Source organism: Bidens hawaiensis, unplaced genomic scaffold (genome assembly GCF_021521415.1).
Source record: "Bidens hawaiensis isolate Kalapana, Puna unplaced genomic scaffold, B.hawaiensis_p1.1 tig00015877_1, whole genome shotgun sequence".
In the NCBI taxonomy this organism is placed as follows: Eukaryota; Viridiplantae; Streptophyta; class Magnoliopsida; order Asterales; family Asteraceae; genus Bidens; species Bidens hawaiensis.
The window spans coordinates 471179-489700 of NW_027492422.1; the positions used below are offsets into that span (position 1 = coordinate 471179).

At 36.6% G+C, this 18522-nt stretch overlaps 1 protein-coding gene across 1 annotated transcript; it reads left to right on the plus strand.

Moving 5' to 3' along the window:
- The first annotated feature begins 1649 nt into the window (after positions 1–1649).
- On the plus strand, positions 1650–11542 carry LOC143549976 (serine/threonine-protein kinase CTR1-like). The gene is made up of 15 exons (XM_077040735.1): positions 1650–2228; positions 2606–2907; positions 3283–3427; positions 3679–3782; positions 4949–5157; positions 5611–5967; positions 6658–6698; positions 6826–6894; positions 6988–7088; positions 7408–7492; positions 8220–8318; positions 10265–10333; positions 10408–10539; positions 11171–11265; positions 11376–11542. The coding sequence occupies exons 1-15, from the start codon at positions 1650–1652 to the stop codon at positions 11482–11484; spliced, it is 2496 nt and encodes an 831-aa protein (XP_076896850.1). The 3' UTR covers positions 11485–11542.
- Positions 11543–18522: the final 6980 nt, after the last annotated feature.

Sequence of the window (18522 nt, forward strand, 5' to 3'; positions counted from 1 at the left end):
ATCCTTCAATTTTATTTTGCTTCAATACATCACTCATATCAATATGCATTCCAATAATTTGTTCTCGAGGAACCTATCAGAATCTGGGTTTGATTTGTTTTAATCTGGGATGTGGGGGGGGGGGGTATTTGCAAAGTTTCCTTCCATGTAATGACGAAAATCGTTGGAACATTCAGTCATGTGACGGACGGTGTCCGGTGACGGCAGCGCTGTATGTTTTTACGGCGGAGATCCAGTGACGGTGGCGCTACCGTGAGTATGTTTGTTTTAATCGGTGGTGTCTAGTGACGGGCGGAGATCCGGTGATGGTGCGGCGGTGTCCAGTGACGGGCGGTGTCCGGTGACGGTGCAACGGTGTATGTTTTTTGGCGGTGTTGACATGCAGTGGTGAATGTTTTTATGGCTTGAAGATGGTGAATATTTTTATGGCTTGAAGATGAAGTGTAGAGAGAATGAGAATGAGAATGAGATGCGAAGATGTTGGAAATTGCTTATTTTTTAAGATGATAAAAGGACTTTTCAGACCTTCTTTTTTTCAAAAAACAAAACAGTCTTCAGGAGCTTATGTCTGTGCGCCCGCAGACATAGGCCCCTTGCACATTATAAGCAAAAACAAACATAACCTAAACCTTTAAAAGCTCTCTGGTTGCTCTCTACATTCTATCAAGCCATCAGATTGTTTTATTTGTAACACTGCATTCTTGAGTTTTTTTATTTAAGGGTTTGAAAAAAAAAAATAAGAAAATTTTTCTTGTTTCATTATTGAGTTTTTTTTTTATTATTTTTTAAGAAAGAGAGTGGAAAGAAAAGTTAAACCTTTATTCTTTCAAAACTTTTCAAGCCAAATATGGCCTGGTTGTGAATTGAAAGTTTATATATTACTAATTTACTCATCTTTTCCTTCCTATCTAACTAAAGAACGAGGACATAATTGTAAAGTTACAATTTTTTCCCCTATATTTTTCTTCATATCTAATTCAAGAATGTAATTAACATTTTTTTTTCTTTTCTTTTATTTTAACTCAAGAATGTCTTTTAAGTATATAATTTCTTTTCCTTTCTTCCCTTATCAAATCTTATCATTTCTTTTCCTTGTATTTTAAACCCGAGAATGCAGTGTAAATGGAGGTTTCTCATGATCGGGTATGGGTCTCACCAAAACCAGACAGTCCCTTAAACGGGCTACAAAAATGCATGGCTATAATTGGAACTCCAGGGCCCGATGTCCGACTACCATAAGGTTCATTACAGTGAAGAATCTATATATACTATAGTGGACTGCTATAAATGAACTATACACTCATCAGACTTGTAAACATTGTAGAACTAAAACTATGATAGAATAGAATGTTATCACAAGTCAACGAATAGCTTGAAGGAATTTGCTAATTCTGATTTTGATCCGAAAAGAAAAAAGTAATTTAAAATGACATACCCGAAAATAGTAATTCAAAGTGGTTCACTTTGAAACATAGACGAATCCTCCGTGTACATATTAGTACGGTAAAACCCGGGGGCTTTTGGATACACGTATTTATTTATTTATTATCCTGTGACTACGAGTGTGACTGAATTGGTGGTTTGTAGGGTTCGTGACCCCAACCCAAGCCAAAGCCAAAATTAATCAAATCACACCCTTAAAACTTTGGATGGCAATGCCCGGCAGGCGTACCAATTACACCTTGCTGACTCAGCACCACCCCGACGACCAACAACCACAACCTCCATCCTCCTCCTCCATGTTCTCCACCGGCCACGACTTCGGCGACAAGAAGCGAACTGACAGATCTGTATACGACTGGGACCTAATGAACTTCACGGATCAACGCACGCATCCGAACCGCCAATCACAGTTTCCGTCCGGTTTGCAGCGCCAATCCAGCGGCAGCAGCCACGCCGAGAGCTCTATTTCCGGCGATTACTTCGTTCCGTCGTTGTCTGCGGCGGTGATTAGCTCCGGCGGTGATCCCGAGGCCTACACGCCGGTGCTGGATGACGGCGGTGGATTGAAGGCGGCCGGTGGCGGCGGATCTTATTCATCGAAGAGCTGGGCGCAACAGACGGAGGAGAGCTATCAGTTGCAGCTGGCGTTGGCGTTGAGGCTTTCGTCGGAGGCTACGTGTGTTGATGATCCGAATTTGTTGGATACTGTCACGGATGAGGCCTCTGGATCTAGGTCGTCTGGATCTGTTACCGTATCGGCGGAAGCTTTATCGCATCGGTTTTGGGTATGAGTTTGTGTTTTATGTGTTTGAAATTACTCATTTGATTGTAGGCATGGATGTTAATTAACAGATTTACATCTTATTACTTAAGATATTATTACACTGAACTAGTTATTCAATAACAAACACTGATGTTGAATGAACATTTTACCACTTGCCCCTTCACATGTGTTCATAACTCTCAATATGTCAGCACAACACTTACTAGCACTGACCGGTAAGAGTCTCTTAACCATTAAGACCTCTTACTGATTCAGCACTTGCTGGTGCAGATGTTGCCAAACAGCCCCTAAGATTTTAGAGTCTAGAGTTGTGTGTGCACTTAAACTTGATATATCAGAATTCACAAGTCTTAAGAGTTGCTGCTATTTTGTTATTAGGCAAATGGATGTTTGTCATACTATGACAAAGTCCCCGATGGATTCTACTTGATAAGCGGGATGGATCCGTACATATGGTTGATGTGTTGTGATCCACAAGAGAGTGGACGAATTCCATCACTTGAGTTGTTGAAGTCCATTGACACCGGTAGTGAGTTTTCAGTTGAAGCGATTTTGATTGACAGACGCAGCGATCCGAGCCTCAGAGAGCTGCAAAACCGGATACATAGTATTTCTTGTAATAGCATAACAAGATTGGATGTTGTGGACCAACTTGCAAAGCTTGTATGCAATCGAATGGGGTGAGAATTTAACTTATTATATGAAAGATGAACTTTGAGAAATGTATGCATCTAGAAGTTGAAATTGCTACTGATGAATGGGTGGATTTGAGTTATGTTGTGTCTAGCGGGGTAAAATGATGCAATTATTTTGAAAGGAAATTGGCCGTAAGTCACCGGAGTGTGTTTTCAATGCATAAAACTAAGTATTTTGTTCAAAAAGCTGGATTATATTAAAATAATATAATTTTTGCAGTCGTTTTGACACACTAATTACTTCGTAAAGACAATTAAGCATTTTGTCCTCTCCCTCTCCCTCTCCCTATACAAACACACACATGCATGCATACATGCATATACATATAATTTATGATCTGATATCTTTGTCTTCAAAAGGGGTGCAACTTTATCCGGAGAAGATGGTTTGGTTTCAATGTGGAAGGAGTGCAGTGAGGATCTTAAAGATTGTCTAGGATCTGTTGTACTTCCATTGGGCAACCTATCTGTTGGCCTTTGCAGACATCGGGCTTTTCTATTTAAGGTACAAAGTAAATTCATTTTGTTTTAAAATACATTGCAACGTGCGGGCCTAAAGACATTGCAACATCATATTTGATTATTTGATCCTTTATTTTTAAGGCATTTAGCATATTAATTACTTCTTCTATGTAATATATTTCTTCAATGTGTTTCTATCTGTGCTTGAATGTAACTAAATGTGGTCCACAAGATGCGGATGTGACTATTTTCAATGTTTATCTTACATGCTCTTTTAATAATAATCTGCATCAGATTTTAGCGGACACAATTGACCTACCATGCCGAATAGCCAAGGGTTGCAAATATTGTAAACGAGATGATGCTTCATCTTGCCTTGTCCGCTTTGGTGTAGACAAGTAAGTGTTGATTACTTCAAGCATGCTTAAACCCTAAATTGCCGTTTACTGTTTTAGAATCTAACTACAACTTTATGATTGGGGGCTTGCAAGCTTGTTGCTTTATCAACTTTAAGAAACATTAGTGGTTTTACTGTTTTCTATTGTAAACTGCCGGCACACACTTCTATTACTGTATGACAATATTTCTTTAGAAAAGAGTCGCTGAGCATAAATGTGTTGGCATGAGTGTGGCCTTTTCTTATTTAAAATCCCCTGTTCCCTCTCTCTCTCTCTCTCTCTCTCTCTCTCTCTCTGTGTCAACCTATTTAACACAGTGTTTCATCTGGTTAGGACTGTAAAGGAGCTGAGCCAAGCCAAGTAGGACCCAGGCTCGTGCTCAGACTTAAACGAGCTGGATTGACTTGACTCATTTATTTTAAGCCTGAGATCGAGCTAGGTTTGTAAAAAGTTCAACTGCTAAAGCCAGCTCGTCGCTCGTCAAACAGGCTCGCTAGTTTTGTTTTTATAAATTTTAAACTGTTTTTACATATACTGATAACAAAAAGACAAAAAAAGGTATTTTTATAACATACACATAATTCATAATTTATAAATTAGAAAATCTATAACATTATATGTAGTATTTTTGTTTTAATTACTTTAAAGATCAAAATGCAGATTCAAAATATTATATCTATCATTTTTGTTTTTTTTCCAATATTTTACATGTTAGTATTATTTTTATCATATATTAAATTTTGGGATTTAATTTAAACAAGCAGTTATTGAGCGAGCCAACCCTGGCTCAGGCTCGGCTTGTTTACAAACCGAGCTGTTTACGAACAAGCTTTTTTCGAGTGAACTTCAAGCAAGACATGCGCTTTTTGAACCACCCTACATCTGGTTAGCTATCTAGTGTGTCTGAAAGAACGCATCTCTTATTCTTTTCTTTTTGTGCACTTTGCGTATACATTTTCTGTTAAATCTAAGCAGATGAAGTCATGTTAGAATATATAAAACAGTATAGATACGTGTTTGGAGTACATATATTGATTTAGTTTATTTCGCTAGGATGTATTTAGTTACCGTTCTCTTAGTCTTCTTTTGTATTTTATGTGGAGGTATTTCCATCAAGAATAGACGCATAATTTGTCTCATTTTCACAAACCCTAAATCTTATGCAGGGAACTTCTTGTTGATTTAGTCGGGAACCCCGGGAGCCTCTCTGAGCCTGATTCTCTACTAAATGGCCCAGCTACGATCTCAATTTCTTCCCTGCTGCGTTTTCCACGTTTTAGACAAGTTGAACCTGTGGTTGATTTTAGGTCACTCGCTAAACAGTACTTTACTGAGTGCGACTCTTTGAATCTTGTATTTGAAACTCCATCCAGTGGTAAGCTACTCTTACGATAATAAATGTTGTGTGCCGATTTTTAGTAGGGTGGCGTGTAGGTTGGTTTGGATTGGTTTTGGGCTTGAACCGAATCAAAAATTGAAATTTCAGTTTTTTAGTTTTGGATTCGGTTTGGTTTCGTTTTTTCAGCCGGCCATTTTGGCTAGAAATTTTTGGGATGAAAAAAAGTTGGCCCAAATTAATGAATTTGTCCCTAAATTTTTTTATTAAATAGTATTTATTGGTTATCATACATTTGTGTTGAAATATTTGGGTTACACTATTTGTTAAGTTATAATTTTTTTTCTTTTAGCTAATAAATAAAATCTGGTGTATTTATAATTATGGTTAGTTTATTTCATTTGTGGTTCATTTTAGGTTGGTGTTACATTTTGAATGAAAGGTCATTATGCTATTTCAAAAATCAAAATCTTGGTGATGGTGTAAATGCAGGTGATGGAGATAGTGGGGATGCCATTTATTCTAATAAACAGTCTGATAAAAATCATGTTGATATGAATATTGTTGCACGTAGTCCGAGCAACAGCAATGATGGTTCACGGCTACCTCCTTCTAAAGGTGCCCGCGCCAGAGGCCATGATAGAAATCTACAGCTTCCCAAGGCATATGCTCAGAATATGGTTAAAGACTCCCGATCACACGTCTTATCAAATATGAGAATGGAGGCGGCTAGTTATCAAAGGTTTGATGGGGGCCAACCACGTAAGCAGAATGAAGATTTGACCCTTGATTTTGAAGATCTGGATATTCCTTGGAGTGATCTGGAACTAAAAGAGAAAATTGGAGCAGGTAACCTCTTTTCTTTTGGTTGTGATATCATTTTTATCATGTTTTTTTGGAAGGGTAAATCATCTTAAGTTGGAACCAAATGTTACAAAAAGCCAAACCTAAGTACTATAGATGTAAATGAGCCAAGGTGGCTTGTGATCTACTCGAGATTGGCTCGTCAAAAGCTTTAATCGAGTATATCTTAAACAAGCTCAAGTCTTAAAGAAGCTTGTTTAGTAAATGAGCCCGCGCTTGAGCTTCACTTATAGAGCTCGAGTTGGCACGCGAGGCAAAACGAGCCTATTATATCTATAGTGTTTATTTAATATATTAAATATATGGTTATATAATAATAATAATATTAATAATAATGATGATGATGATGATGATGATGATAGTTATATATAAAAGTTTCATAAAAGATAACTAAATAGCATATATTATGTTGTATATAAAAGTTGTAATTAAAAATGTACACAAATTAACTAATATATAGTAAACGAAGCGAGCCCAAACCGAGCTGAGCTCGAGCTTGAAAAAACTAAACATGAGCCACGCTCGAGCTTTAGAAAAAGAGCTTGAAATGAGCCGAGCTTCAGCTCTCTGAGTCAAATGAGCCAAGCCCGGGCTTGGCTCAGCTCATTTACACCAGTATATAGTCGATACTTGCCTGGTTCTGTTTTTCTAAGACAAGTTGCCATGTATTTGCAGGTTCTTTTGGTGTTGTTCATCGCGCTGATTGGAATGGCTCTGTAAGTAATACGCCCTTGTTCATTGTACTTATTCTCTGTATCAGTTTTGTAGCTCTTGGTAATAGTATAAGAATGTATGTGTGGTTACAATTTTCATTTCAAAGCTTACAAACTCCACAACTTTCAGGATGTTGCGGTTAAAATTCTTTTAGAACAAGATTTTCATCCAGAGAGGTTGAATGAATTCCTGCAGGAGGTAAGTCCTAATGCTATTTTAGTCGATATGTAATTATTTATTTTGTATGCATGTGCTATTTAGTAACTTTTGTTTCTCCTCTATTTCTGTCAGGTCGCAATAATGAGACGCCTACGACATCCAAATATTGTTCTTTTTATGGGTGCTGTCACTCAGCCCCCTAACCTGTCGATAGTCACTGAATATTTATCAAGGTTTAGGCTTCTACAGTTTAATTTTCCTGTAAACACTCATTGTAAACAAACTGAACATACACAAACGGGGTATGTTCGTGTTTGTTTGTTTAACAAAAGAGACATGTGCTCATGCTCATCCAGTTGTCTAAAATTCTAAATGAACAAAAGCTATTGCTCATCTTGGTTTGTTTATTAAATAAACGAACATCCAGCCGAACAGTTCACGAATGGCTTACTGAACATTCGGTCGTTCAGTTCGTTTACAGGCCTACATGGGATTTAAAAGTCATTGTTCGTTAGAGAGGACTAATTTTGTATTATATGTTTTGAACTGCAGAGGTAGCTTGTATAGGCTGTTGCACAAATCGGGTGCGAAAGAGACCTTGGATGAGAGACGACGACTGAGTATGGCTTATGATGTGGTATATACCTCAAGACTTTTCTACAATAGGTGTTCTCAAACATGTTTTTGTTTTTCCTAAATGAAAAAAAGTCACTTTAACAATTAACACATTGATTATTGAATTATGCATGATGTCATTGTGACATAATGAATTAAATAAGCCTGAAATAAAATCCAGTTTTCGGAACCAAAAAAGGGCTTTTAATCAGTTGAAGACCAGAAGAATAATTAGATTGGTTTTGTTATCTGTTGTTTCACAGGGCATTCCCTGTTGATGCATTTAAAACAGAACATTTTGTATATATCCACATGCGCACACACAGTAATATATATATATATATATATGTGTATGTGTAAGTGTGTGTATGTTTAGAGAACTAAAAAGATACAAGAAAACTACTACCAACCACTCAGTTTTTCTTCTTAATATTTGCTTTCATTTATTTTAATTATGAGGTTAAGACTTGTCAAAAAGATAAAAAAATATATGTAGCTCATGAAGTTACATATATGTACCTTGCATGAGATACATATGTTACATATATGTAACTTCGTGGGCTACATTCTTTTTTTTAATCATATTTTACATTTCTAATCTTAAAATTAAAAGAAATGTTGGTATTAGTTTTCTCGTAAGTTTGTGGTTTTCTTATAAACCCTCCCTTGTATATATATATATTTGTGTGTGTGTGTTATCACCGTCATGAATTAATATATTAGTAATGATTGCTTGTTTTCTGATGCAGGCAAAAGGGATGAATTACCTCCACCGACGCAACCCTCCTATTGTTCACAGGGATTTGAAATCTCCCAATCTTTTAGTAGACAGGAAATACACTGTGAAGGTAAAATGGAGAATTGTTAAGCACACCTATGGCTGTTGTTTTCTATAATATACTGTTTCTAGATAGTGTTGTGTTACACTGCTTTAATTTATCACTGAATAAGGTGACTTGGAATCTAATAGTAGTAGCTTAGGTAGTTCCTTTTTTTTTTATTATTATTGTTATAGTATAAATAAAAGTCAAACTGGGAATTGCAAATGGTTGAAACAAAACACACACACAATAAGTGAACACTTAGTTTTCTTGATTCTGAGTTTGCAAATAAAGACACTAATCAATTTCTAAGTTTCCAACTTTTGGAGAAAGATGCCCTTTTTGAGAACATTTAGGTTAACATAATAAAATTTTAATCTACTTGATGCAATATTGAATTAGTTCTAAGTAAAGAACATGACTCGCCATATTCAGTTAGGGTGTAGTTGACCTACACTTGGAGGGTTGATCGCTTCTTGAAAGCAAGTTGATTTTGTATTTTTGTTTAGTATTACTTCTTGTATTCAATAAAAAAAATATTCAGGTCGTATGTAAACGAGCTGGCCCAATGCTTAAGCTTGAGCTCGGCTTGGCTTGTTTAGAGCTCTATTTCTACAGCTCGAGCGAGGCTCGTGTGTAGTTTTCAGGCTCGAGTTTGGGAATTTATTTATATATAAGTATTTTTGTATGTTTATAATTATAATATTTATATAATATATAACATAATATTATTGTTTGGCTATTTTTTGTCTTAATTTTATATATAGTAATAAGTATGGTGTAAATACAAGTTGATATATTAAATAAGAACTTTATAAATAATGGGCTCATTAAGCCCACGAGCCTACTCGAGCTCGATAAGTGAAGCTTCGGCTCGAGCTTGTTTAAGCTTGGCTTGATTTGAGCTTTTAGCAAGCCGATCTGAGAGTAGCTCATGAGTGGCTTGGCTCGTTTACACACCTTGCCTCAATTGCTCATGAGTGGCTTGGCTCGTATGTTTGAACACCACTGATATATTAAATAGGAACTTTATAAATAATGGGCTAACTAAGCCCACGAGCCTACTCAAGCTCGATAAGTGAAGCTCGGGCTCGAGCATGTTTAAGCTTGGCGTGATTTGAGCTTTTAGCAAGCCAATCTCGAGTAGCTCGTGAGTGGCTTGACTCATTTACACACCTTGCCTCAATTGCTTCAGTGATGCATAATGGCCATCAAGTTATTCATGTAAATTACTGTGTGTTTCAATTCTTATCGATTGCACTTGCAATGCCATAATAAAGGCCTCCATTGTTTTCAATTCAAATTTGAAACTGAAACGGTGAAAATGAACATGATGTGGTGGCGGTTTTCGAGATCATTTAAGTGTTGAACAAATGACCATGGCCACAACTTCTAGATACTCTACAATTTTGTTCAATGGCTTGGATGATTAGCATAATTAATCTTCTTCATTATTTACTTTAATGAATATATGAATATTATATTAATAATTAAGAGTAATTAATGAAGGAGACTAATTATGCTAACCTTACACCCCAATGAGCAAAATCCAAGAGCATCCAAAAGGCTTCTTCCACAACTTTCATAAATGTGAGAAACCACTTTCCCTGATTTCGTTTGTGGCCGTTCTTTCAGAAACAAAAACCTAGCACTGTTATGACGTATGTTTGAACACCACTGATGTTCAACACCTTTTTTATCTCGAAAACTTGCATTTCATTGTTCCAATTTCAAAGATGGATTGAAGATTGAAATCAACGGAGACCCAGTAGATTACCGCAATGCAGTAAGCAATCAATCGGACAATCGGAATTGAGAGAAAACACAGTAAATCATGTGAATAATTTATCTTTATGGCTGGAAGATTTGCAAAGAAGCAGAATGCATCGTTGCAATTGAGACATGCATGTTACATCTATATCTCCAGAAGCAATTCATTATCTCCATCATATCTTATTTATTTTGTTTTTCAGGTGTGTGATTTTGGGCTTTCTAGGTTAAAAGCAAATACATTTCTTTCATCCAAGACCGCAGCAGGAACAGTGAGTTTCTTATTATCATTCAACTGCCATAATTTTCAAGCATGTTTAACCTGGTATTATGTTTTTTTAAACAGCCTGAGTGGATGGCGCCAGAAGTTCTTCGTGATGAACCTTCAAACGAGAAATCAGATGTGTACAGCTTTGGGGTCATTTTGTGGGAACTTGCCACTTTGCAGCAACCTTGGGGTAATCTAAATCCTGCACAGGTTTGTACCACCATTATTTATGCATACTTTTATTTACTTATGGATTATTTATAACAGGAGTTTCATACGTATCCTTACAAACTTGTAAATTTCCATATATACCCAACCAAAAGTAAAATATCATATATATCCAACTTTAATGAATTTTTACTTAATGACCATTCTACCTATTTTCATTATTTTTGCTTAAACCTTATTTTTTTTTTATTTGGATTTTGATCCACATCGACGATAAGCAAGCGGAGCGAACTATCGTCTCTCTTTTGTTCTCTTTATTGAAGATAATCAGAACAATGCAATCTGTATGTTCGAATTAGATAATCGAACCAGGTATATTGCATGACAATCGAACGATAAGCAATCTATTATTTTGAGAAACTATTGTTTATGGGTAAAAAAGTGTAAGTTAAAAACGGGTAAATTTTTTTTTGAAGTTAAAAGGTGTCCATTTATGAAATTTTAAAGCTTTTGAAAAGTAAAGGTAGAATGGTTATAAATTAAAATAAAATGAATTGGGTATATCTGATTTTTTAACTATATGATATTTTAGTTTTGCATAGGTATATATGATATTATCCAAATTGGAGGGATATATATAAAACTGCCTTTACATAATATATCTATTTTTTAGGTTGTAGCAGCTGTAGGGTTTAAATGCAAAAGGCTGGAAATTCCTCCAGATGTAAACCCTCAAATCGCCGCATTGATTGAAGCCTGTTGGGCAAAGTAAGTTTAATTGGAACTAATTTTGACCCAAAAGCACATGAGGCGAATTTTAAAACTGAGTTTTGACGGTGTATATTTGAAGACATATTAATTACAAATTAATTTTGCAGTGAGCCATGGAAGCGCCCGTCCTTCTCGGCCATCATGGAAGCCTTGAGACCGTTGACCAAACCTGCAACTCCACAGACGAGTCAAACAGACGTTTCTTTACTCTTATGAAGATGTGAAATGCGCATCCAATGTTTCGTAACTTATATATGGACAAACAATTGACAAAGTAGGAATCATCAGCGTAACACTATTAAGTCATTTTTGTCTTTTAACTTTATTTAACATTTGCTGACTGGATGCACATGTGGGCATCGAACTTTGTTAGTCACGGGATGGAAAGTGGTCCCATCTTGATAAACACACAACAAAACCCGTTGCTAATGTCATTTGTGCATTTGGTCATCAAAGTGTTGACCCGCAAACATTTTTGATCCATTTTTTTTCTGAGATTCATATGCTAAATATGATTATAAAAACTATGTTACTTTAGTAGTACTTTAATTTATTAAAAGATGGTGATGTTACTTTTAAGCATTGGAATAAAATTTTTATGATCACATTCCACATTCCGCCATTTGAATCTCAGTCAAAAATTCAGATTTGCCCCATTTGACTGGTTATGGATAACTAAACCCGAATCAACCCATTGTTATAACTTTAATACTGACTTGTCTTTTTATGTTATCTCTTGCAGGCCGGTTGCTGTATATATATGTTTCTGTTTGTTTATTATAGATGCCGAAATTTCTTATAGGAATACCATTACATGTCATTAATATGTATTTGAGAATGTCCAATAATTCATCTTTCAAAAAAAAAATGCCTAACCCCATTACTTTTGTGATTTCATCAAATTTACAAAAATATTTGCATGAAATTGTTGTGTTGTACTACATGTTAGGTTTCGAATAATAATGGGTTATTACAAGTTGGGTGTTTGGGATTCCTTATTTAAACTCATGAAAGTAACAGGTCACAAAAGTGTCTTGTTAACTTTTCTCCCTCATAGAAAAGACAACTTCAAACATCTTATTACTTTTAAAAAGTTAGTTATAAGTTGTCTAAATAAGCGATCCCAAACACCCCAGGTTCACAAGGTGTCTTACAGGCTATATATGTTCATGTTTTGATTATGTATCACTATGTTTGATCACTATTTAATTTACATTCACTACATTTGACGTTTATCGTTGAAACGTGTCAATGTTATTTATCTCATCTGATCGTTATTTGGTTTAAATAGTAAAGAGAGAAACTTCTTAAGGTTGGAAGGGTAAATATTAAGTTTAATGACTCAAAAAGCTACTCAAGTTTCTTAGGGTCGAAGGTAAATATTTAGTTTTAAGGGAAAATTCCTAAAATAGGCATTTATGACAACAAATTTCTAGTTTTAGTTTCCATTTGTAAAAAATTCCAGAAATAGATATTATAAACTAGTCGTGACGAGTATTTGTAGAAACCAATTAGAACTTGCCACGTTTCCTTAAACTAACCGTAACGAGCACATTCACTAATCATTTACTCGTCACGATTAAATAAGTTTCATGCCTCGTAATCAACACCCACAAGTAATTTATAAGTCATTTAGTCGCGACGAGTAGATATAAGGTTAAACCAGTCGCGATGAGTTAACTACTAATAAACTACTAGTGTGGGGAATGTAAACCGGGTAAACTAGTCGTCGCGACTAAAGGACTTATGAATTACTCGTGAGTGTTGATTACGAGACATGAAACTTATTTATGTTGGGTTTCTATGGATATTTTATACTTAGTTAACCATTTAACTAGTCACAATTAAGGCGGAAGCGTGATATTTACAAACTAAACATATGTATCCATGTGTTTATATATGTATATATTACAAGTTTATATAAGATATGTTCATGAACAACCTAGTTTATTCATGTCATAAGATTACCAATAATCTATTTATTAGAAACCCGAAGCAAGGATCAAATGATACGGAAAAACTAAACTATCAAAACTATAAACACTTACATTCTTAACCTTTTAAGAGTGTAGTTGATGTTGAAGAAGATGATGATGTTGATGCTAGACTTTCAAAGGGAAAATCCTCAAACGGAATATACCCCGAGCCTCCAACACACACCGAGCTATGTTAGGGAGCTTGAACACGAATAACCGAGACCCGAGCCTCTTCTTTTGATCTTGGCCGAAAAACAAGAACAAAGAAAAGGAAAGAGTTGTGTGTGTTTTTGTTACTTGAAAGTATCTTGATCTATGTAAAATCTTCCAATCAAATCATATATGGTGTTAGGTTTTTAAGTCAAGTAACCAATGCTCAACCTCTACCAAATCCATGACAAAACTTGACCAAAACTTTGGGGTGTGGGGCCCACCCAAAACCGGCCCCAAAATATATATATATATATATATATATATATATATATATATTTTTTTTATTTATTTTATACTTTATAAAATATATAAACACCCATCTTTCATAAACCATTTTATAAAAGAACACATAGTTAAATAATCATTCCAATAATAATTATTTGAATAAATAAATTAACCAATTAATTTATTTAACACTTTCAAGTAGGTATTCAGAAACCCGATTTTCTGAATGTATCGTGTTCTGTATTTGTCTCATAGATCTTATCTTAACAAATACATTATTGGTGTGTGTCTAACTCGTTATTGGGTATGACCCGACTTGGATCAAACACAACTAGCCACATTAACCTAATTATGTGTCTCGGGCATACGGTATTCCAACAATCTCCCACTTGCACGTGACTCATAAGAAGTTAATGCTAATGGTGAATACCGCCTAACAACAGGTCACCACCCCTAGTGTGTTTGACTAAGTGCCATTCAATAACATCATCCCCTTCAAGTCCATACTTGATATGATATAGGTAAGTCTTATCATTACATCCCTTTGTTACTAGATGTCCTGTCAAATCGAAGAGACACAGAGTGATCATTCTCTCAATGATTTAACTTAACAGGCCTTAGACATCTAAACTCTCAACACATAAGAGGAACAAATCCCATCTTGACTGCATACATCCTCGTTGACATCTCATATGATATCTGAACTCTTTCTTACACGTCATCGTGTTACCGAAATAACAAAGAAGAGAGTCAAGATATCAGACTTGATGAAAAACCAGATCCAATATGCATCTCAGGTCAAAGGACACAATGATACTCGCCTTTACTCAAGGATTACTTATGATCAGTTGCACTAACTCCATGCAGTGATCCTTGAGAGCGGATCATGTCCAATATTTGTATCCCACAAATATCTATGAACCTTGGTGGCAAACCTATGCCCTATATTCATCACATGAATATCAACCAATCCGGGTTCATAATAGTCTTAACTTCATACTTGTTCCCACAAGTATGATCGACTACGGACGTTTAGAACAACATAAGTCATTCATGGATTAAACATGCAAATATAGAACATAACTCATTGAATAATTAAAACATAATTAATTTTCATGAGATACCCATTACATTCGTTCTTATACAAACACTAAATACAGATTAAATCCACTCACTAGAATACCGAAGTCCTAATGCACAAACATGACCCTCATGCTTTGGCCTATCGAGGAGCTTCGTGAGTGGGTCCGCAATATTTTGATCGGTATGAACTTTATGAATACATATCTTTCTCTTTTCAACTTCATCCCTTATGTAGTTGAATCTGCGCTCAATGTGCCTCGTTTTCTGATGAGCACGAGGCTCCTTGATCTGTGCAATAGCACCCTCATTGTCACAGAATATCTCTAGGGGCTCTTGAATGGTAGAGATAATCCCTAGATCCATGATGAACTTTTTCATCCATGCAGCCTCTTGGGCTGCCATTGAAGCGGCGATGTACTCAGATTCTGTAGTGGATAACGCGACAACATCCTGCTTCGAACTCTTCCAAGAGACAGCGCCTCCATTCAAAATGAAGACATATCCCGACTGTGACCGAGAATCATCTCGGTCAGTTTGGAAACTCGCATCCACGTAACCCTTTACGACGAGTTCCTCCTCACCAGACCCATATATTAAAAACATATCCTTAGTCCTTCTAAGGTATTTTAATATATTCTTGACAGCCATCCAATGACTGTCACCTGGGTTGTGCTGGTATCTACTCGTTATGCTCAAAGCATACGAGACGTCCGGTCTAGTGCACATCATTGCATACATAATAGATCCTATTGCCGAAGCATAAGGAACATGCTTCATCCTATCCTGCTCTTCCTTAGAGCTAGGACTTTGGGATGAGCTTAACACGGTTCCTCTAGGAATAGGTACCAAACCTTTCTTAGAGTTTTCCATCCTGAACCTTTTCAGGATTTTATCAATGTATGCACTTTGATTGAGTCCGATCAATTTCCTTTGTCTATCCCTATAGACCTTTATTCCCAAGATATATGTCGCTTCTCCAAGATCCTTAATTGAGAAACGACTACTTAACCACGCTTTAACGCTTTCCATACTTGGTATATCATTTCCAAATAAAAGTATATCATCGACATACAAAATAAGGAACATGACTATACTCCCACTAGCCCATTTATACACACACGCCTCATCACCGTTTTGGACGAAACCAAACGCTTTGATCTCTTCATTAAAACGATGATTCCACATCCGTGATGCTTGTTTCAACCCGTAGATTGATTTCCTTAACTTACATACTTTGTCAGGATTAGATGGATCGACAAAACCTTCAGGCTGAACCATATGGACATCTTCCTCAAGATATCCATTAAGAAAAGCGGTCTTGACATCCATCTGCCATATCTCATAATTAAAATGGGCTGCAATGGCAAATAATATCCTGATCGATTTAAGCATCGCGACCGGCGAGAAGGTTTCATCATAATCAATCCCTTGAGTTTGTGTGAAACCTTTTGCTACAAGTCGTGCTTTGTAAGTATCTAGATTTCCATGCATATCGGTCTTCTTCTTGAAGACCCACTTACATCCAACCAGTTTGGAGTTAAGTGGACGATCAACCAATTCCCAAACTTGGTTATCGTGCATGGATTGCATCTCGGCGCTCATGGCTTCAAGCCATTTTTCACAATCAGGTTGTGACATAGCATCTTTGTAGGAGATCGGTTCATCCGAATCGACCAAGTAGCAACCATCCACGAGAAATCCATATCTCTCGGGAGGTTGACTAATCCTACTAGATCTGCGAGCAACGTGTGTATGATCAACCATTTGATCACCTTCAACATCCTCGTGTTGAAAACTAGTATCGACCAACTGTGTATCATCCAGTGATTCTTGAACCTCTTCAAGTTCCACTCTTTTTTCACTAGGTCCTTCCATAAGGAACCTAGTTTCTAAGAAGTATCCTTTGCGTGAAATAAACACTTTTTGTTCACTAGGATCATAGAATATATATCCTATATCATCCTTTGGGTATCCTATGAAGATACACCTGATGGATCGAGCCTCAAGCTTATTTGGGGTGTCACGTTTAACATAAACTATGCATCCCCATACCCTTAAATATGAAAAGGATGGAACCTTTCCATGCCACACTTCATAGGGTATTCGATCCACCTTTTTGGTCGGGGCCATATTCAAAATACGAGCCGCTGTAAGTAGCGCATATCCCCAAAATGATGGTGGTAGTGAGCTTCGTGCCATCATTGATCGAACCATGTCCAACAGTGTTCGATTCCTCCTCTCGGATACTCCGTTATGTTGAGGAGTACCAGGAGGAGTGAGCTGTGAAACAATTCCACAATCTCTAAGATGACTTTGAAAAGCATCACTTAGGTATTCGCCTCCTCTATCGGAGCGGAGTACCTTGATTGTTCGGTCGAGCTGATTTTGTACTTCATTTTGAAATTCCTTGAACATTTCAAAGGCTTCATGTTTGTGTTTCATTAGATACACATACCCATATCGACTAAAATCGTCGGTAAAGGTAATGAAGTACCTTTCACTATTCCTACTAGTGGGCTTGAGAGGTCCGCATACATCCGTATGTATGATACCTAACAAGTCCTTAGCCCTTTCATTTGAACCTTTAAAAGGTTCTTTGGTCATCTTGCCTTGAATACAAGATTCACACTCATCAAACGAACCTAACTCATTTGTTTTCAAAAGACCATTCTTTTGGAGAGTATTTACACGATTCTTGTTTATGTGTCCAAGACGACAATGCCAAATGTAGGAATCACTCAAATCCTTTTTGAGTCTTTTAGTGGAAGTTTGATATAATGAGCTATTTGAGGTATTGTCATGAACCAATTCATAAATACCGTTGTTTGGTACAGCTTTAAAATAAAAGATACCATTAGATGATACATGCATTTCTGATTTTACAAATTTAAAGTCAAAGTTACATTGTCTAAGAAGGTGCACGGAAATAATGTTCCTAGTCAAACTAGGAGCATACAAAACATTTCTCAAAACAACTTCCAAACCACTTGGAAGCGATAAAGTGAAGTCTCCTCTAGCGACCACGTGCACCCTTGCACCGTTGCCCATGAAAAGACTCACTTCGCCCTTCTTTAAGTCTTCATTCCTTTTGAACCCCTGCAACCAATTGCAAATATGAGTTCCACATCCGGTATCCAATACCCATGTGTTAGAAGAAATAAGATTTAGCTCAATATTAATCATAAAGACATTACCCGAGGCATGCCCCGCATTCCTCTTGTCTCTTAGCTCTTTTAGGTAGACCGGGCAATTGCGTTTCCAATGTCCGGTCTCCCCACAACCAAAACAAGGATCATCCTTATGACCCCTCGGTTCCACAACCTTTTGTTTCTTTGCCATAACCGGTGATTTGCCCTTACCCTTAAGATGCATAGGAGGACCCTTTCTTTTTGCTACCTTAGCCTTAGAATTGGGTTGAGATCGATTCTTGGATTTACCTTCATTGATCGCAAACACGGGTAAAACCCTTTTACCCATGCTCGCCTCGGCTGTTTTAAGCATTGAGTGAAGTTCTCCAATGTTTTTGTCCCACCCATTCATGTTATAATTTAACACGAAAGTGTCGAACCTTTTCGACAGAGAGTTAAGGATCAAATCCGTTGCTAACTCTTTTGAGATGGGACAGTTGAGCTTGGCGAGGCGATCAATGTAACTTTTCATCTTAAGTACATAAGTTGAAACTGGTTGATTATCATCCATTCTACATGCATGCAAGGCTCGAACCGTTTCGAACCTTTCAACTCTTGATTGCTTAAGG

What these genes read in the sequence shown, in the direction of transcription:
- LOC143549976 (XM_077040735.1), top strand. Translation starts at nt 1,650, where the DNA reads ATGGCAATGCCCGGCAGGCGTACCAATTACACCTTGCTGACTCAGCAC. An exon ending in GTCCGCTTTGGTGTAGACAA is followed by an intron (nt 3,783 to 4,948) that starts GTAAGTGTTGAT and finishes AATCTTATGCAG; the next exon opens with GGAACTTCTTGTTGATTTAG. An exon ending in ATTTGAAACTCCATCCAGTG is followed by an intron (nt 5,158 to 5,610) that starts GTAAGCTACTCT and finishes GTGTAAATGCAG; the next exon opens with GTGATGGAGATAGTGGGGAT.